The sequence below is a fragment of the Perkinsus marinus genome (assembly GCF_000006405.1).
Source record: "Perkinsus marinus ATCC 50983 genomic scaffold scf_1104296966926, whole genome shotgun sequence".
Taxonomy (NCBI): domain Eukaryota; phylum Perkinsozoa; order Perkinsida; family Perkinsidae; genus Perkinsus; species Perkinsus marinus.
Genome location: NW_003203754.1, coordinates 66,520 through 71,028, shown reverse-complemented (window position 1 = coordinate 71,028; position 4,509 = coordinate 66,520). Strand labels below are relative to the sequence as shown.

Here is a 4,509-nt window from a genome sequence, read left to right as displayed (position 1 = left end):
CGTCTCGCGAAGTTGATTCGACGAGCGAACGAGGAGGGTGCGAAAGAACGGCTGATGGTGTCTCCGGAAGATATACGGTCCCGGGAAGCGGCTCTCTGATGACATTTTCATGTGTGAAAACGTTTCCGTTGATTCTCGATTGTTGTGTTGGGTCGAGTTAGTCGCAGTTGAGTGGTTATGATCTACGAGAAGAGAAACGTTCTACTGCATGTTGTCCATAAAGGAAGACCTTGTGATCCGCAGTCTGGCCCGAATCACTGTGAACACCAAGGGGGAAGGGTATGAACGATGATTACTGTGATGACACAATAGCCGGAGCTAAGCTTTAGAGACGGTTTGTTCCCATCTATTTTTTTAACCCTCCTACGGGGAAGGCTGGTAGCGGCTAGCTCAAAGAGGCGCTGTAGCGTGTGTGTGAGTTTGAAGTCCAACGCGGACAACTCAGCGTTGTAGCCGAGCTACCAAAGTCACCAGATCGTTGCCTTCAGATGCTATTGAACTGCCAGACGCGGTCTCGTAGAAAGACACCATTCAAGAGAGTGGTTGAAAATCAGTCTGCTCTACATTGAGTGACTGTTGTGTTTACTATGCCAGCCGGAACGGTGCGAGAATATCACAGTACTACACAGCTCCTGGAACAGACTAATATAGCGTGAATCCTACACTGACAATGCTTCTGTCCATGACAAAGCTCACTGTGGATTGTGGAATCAGCTTCTGTGGGTTCGGAGCTCATCGATGTTGTTGTTCCGCCGTTACTCAAATTACGTCATGTCTGCTTTCATGTTCTTCACATAATTCATGGTTCTTCATGAGCCAAGAAGGAAAATTCAATCATTGAAGGAGGTGATCTCCCATACGTCAAGTATCGTAATTCATGATGTTAGTGTGCAAGTTTTCCTTGCGCACTCGACATACAACACATACACTCAAATCATCAGTGATGGTCGTTGAACTGAGACGAAGTCAGTTCGTAATCAGAACTCCGGATAAACACACAAGTTCTATCTAGTTGGGGGATGGTGCGCTTAACCAAAGAGCGTTCATAACTCCCATAAGAGCCTAATACATAGGGTAGCGATTCCTCGTACACCATGAACCCCTACACTCAACACGGAGAGCTCGATTGAGGAGACTCCAGGTACTACGAGACGAGAAGCAAAGTTATCAAGCCTTAGAAAAGAGGAACAGTTCGATGCGAACTTGAGTTACAAATAATGTCTCAACCAAGCATTCCCCCTAGCAGTCGCATGACTCACTCGTACCCTTACAACGAGAAGGTTTCTTCCAGTACATACAATAGGAGCCTTGCTTGAGAGTAGCGCAGCGGAGGTCCTCCTCAGAACAGTCATGTTCATCGACACTTCGAGTTGTTGTAGATGACGGAATATGTCCGGGAGTACAGCTGCATGGTACGTTACTTCCTCGACAGATGTTCGGAAGCTTATACGTCATACAAAAGGAGCCTGGGTAACCCTCGGAACACTTCCGATCGGCCTCTCGGCAGTCTCTAGACTTTTCAGAAGTAGTACTCGTGCTCGTCGAGATGGATCCAGGAGTTGTAGTTCTAGTGGCAGTACTGTATGCATTGGTTGTCGTTGACGTAGTGGTAATTCCTGCTTCGCATATGCTGCCATCAATGTCAATCGTCATCAGATCGATCGCGGGGAAGTTGAACATATCAACCGCATTATAGCGACACTTGACTTGCTGGAGTCTTCGGTAGGTGTCCGCGTTGGGGAAGAACTGGTCAATCCACTTACGACCCTCAGCCAAGTCCAAGTCTACGCAGTTCTGATAGGAGGTACCGAGAGAGGCAGGGAAAACCGCATCATAGAGGTTCTGCATCCACTCGAGCTTGGCAGAGGGGGCGGTTTCATCTCTCCCCCAGCTCGTGACGATCTCAAAAAGCCAGCCAGGGCTCCGGTGATCATAGGCAGTGCACTTGCCATGACTCAAGTCGCAATTCTTAGGCTCCTCCGACAAGGCTTGGCCTTGAAAATGTATCAGAACCACGCAGTCGGTGGGACTATCACAAGGAGGTTGAGCCAGGGCTTCCACGACGGACTCCAACAACCCTATGGACATGGTGCGGGGGAAGAACATACACTTGGGCTTGTACGGGATTGAAAAAATAGCGGCATGTGCTATCAGACAAGACGTCATGGCCTCCTGTAGCTCTTCCTCGCTGAAGCTACCAATACCATCAGAAGGGTAGATATCGGAAACCGAGTCAGATGTACACCCAGCCCAGAACCACATAGATTTCCCGAAGTCTTGTTCAATACGTAGAGGATCAATGATCCCGACGGCAGCTTGCATTGTATCCAATTTGGCGTGGCAAGTCACACAGTCAGCGTCGCAAATGCACTGGACATTATATTCAGCGCCGCTTGAACCGAGAAGCCTCAAGATACTGTAAATTTGGGGTCCGGCAGCATCGGAGTGCATGAACTCCTGAAAAGCTTTGATACTTTGAGCTTGTACCGGAAGGTCAACCAGAGGCTCAAATGCAACCATACTAACCACGTTCGCGACAGGAAACGCATCGTAACTGATGGAAACTAGTGCACCGTAGTTGCCGCCCATACCGCCGCGTACAGCAAAAAGGAGGTCAGAATGCTCGTTGTAACCGGTAGCGGTAACCAACTCGAACCGTTTTCCATCTCGATTATAGACGACCACTTCAGCAGCGACTATTCTATCAACGGTGGCACCGTATTTCGCCGAGCTGGTGCCGTACCCACCGCCCGAGGCCAAACCAGCTAAACCAACAGATGGACGCAAACCAGCAGCGATCCCAAGGGGTGGGTGATGTCGAGCTAGCCTAGAGTAGATCTCTAGTAGATTCAAGCCAGAGCCAAGTTTGGCGATATACCGGTCCCCTTCCATAGTGATTTGCCAGTCTCTCAGCTTCATGAAATTGATGACAATACCGCCGTCAACTGTAGACTGACCAATGAAAGAATGGCCGCTGTCACTCCTCAAGGCTACGGGGGCATCTTCGTCATGACAGATCTCCAAGGCAGCGATGATATCCTCAGCTGATGACACGTAAACCATAGCAGCTGGACTGTAACCATTAGCTGCATTAAAACGAGGGTTGTATGGCGGCGGGATACCTTCAGTCTGGATCTTCCCCGGCAGTGAGTTTTGGAGGCGATTGATAGCCCCGTCGACATCAGCCAAGACAAGATGACAAAGGACAAGGGACATTACCAGCATCAGATTCAGCATTGATAATATATTTCAGAAAACGATAATAAACCACTACAAAAAGAGGACGTGCCGAGATCAGTGCCGTACCCTATCATGCGAGCGTCAAAGTCCAACTTAAATTCACCACTTGCGCGAGGACGCGCGAAGTTGGAGATGCGAATCTGAAACGGGAGGGTTGATGAGCAAATCCAAAACGGCAAAAATTGCTAGCGCTTTTCAGACATTCGGTTTTGCTATGAGCGGTATATCGAGTACGCGATGGTTCGATGCATATCGATGGGATTCTCATCCTAAATCCACCAGAACTAGCCGATCCTTCTGCTGAAAGAACTCAGAGTCCAAATCGACGATTACAGTACGCAAAGTGACTGTCTACATAACGAACCTCGTGCATGTATTCACGTTATTTAGGGGAGAATTAGCATCGATCAGAAGTCATGCAGCTTAGTATGCTTCTGTATTGCAACCTCCGTTGGTATTAACCAGTCCTCAGACTGTACACACCGGAATTCCTCTTGTGATCATTTTGTACGATTCCGTTCTGACAGACCATCTGCAGAATATGGTTACAACTCGAGAACACGACGTCAGTGAGATCAGCAAGATACGAATAAATAGGTAGCAGAACACTCATCATCACCGGTATATACAATACTGTCTGGCGGGATAAGCCAACTCCAGTTGTGCACCACAGCTTGGACACACCGTCTTAAGAACGCTCCTTGTAGTTGCTCAGCGATAAGACCATCACAGGTACAGCAAGGCTACAGACATGCATACCTCTATTGCAAAAGTGCAATCGAACCGTAGTTGGATCAATGTGTCAGCTAAGTCAGCAAAAACATCTACTTCCATAATAACCGAAGCTTAGAGATGCCAAGACGAAGACGCACACCGAGATCGACGCTCGGAGACTCTGGAAAGACTTGATCCTTGACGAACCACCTTACCGCGAGAAAACCTGCTTCGCTCAAAGTCCACTGTGGTGTTACTCCTCGAGAGATCATTAAATTTACAATTTTCATCCATTATTCATAACACTTGCGCATTCACAGTGAATTACTTACCGTCTTAGCGTCGCTAAACTCACCTCATATTCGCTAAAATGATGCACTTGTATAAACTCAAGCGCTGAATTGACCTCTGGTACAGCAATTGTGTTTGGCGAACGCATTTCTTTGTTGTTCAATTCCTCCGAAAACGGCCCTACATGATATTAATTAACAAGAGCCATTCAGACACTAAGAAACCGTTATTGTTGTCAAAAAATCATGGGCTTCTGACACGAGC

General features: G+C 47.8%; 2 protein-coding genes across 2 annotated transcripts in view; both read right to left on the bottom strand.

Annotated features, from left to right (window-relative positions):
• Positions 1-1,188: 1,188 nt before the first annotated feature.
• Positions 1,189-3,216, bottom strand: Pmar_PMAR008238 (conserved hypothetical protein; the record flags this gene model as incomplete). The annotated part of the gene is made up of 1 exon (XM_002768895.1): positions 1,189-3,216. The coding sequence occupies one exon, from the start codon at positions 3,214-3,216 to the stop codon at positions 1,240-1,242; it is 1,977 nt and encodes a 658-aa protein (XP_002768941.1). The 3' UTR covers positions 1,189-1,239.
• A 1,188-nt stretch (positions 3,217-4,404) lies between these two features.
• The window catches only part of Pmar_PMAR008237 (conserved hypothetical protein), a gene marked incomplete at its 3' end in the record, with an annotated part of 957 nt that continues 852 nt past the window's right edge, over positions 4,405-4,509 (bottom strand). The window contains exon 2 of the mRNA XM_002768894.1: positions 4,405-4,425. Coding sequence (XP_002768940.1) covers positions 4,405-4,425 — 21 coding nt within the window. The remainder of the gene's footprint in view (positions 4,426-4,509) is intronic.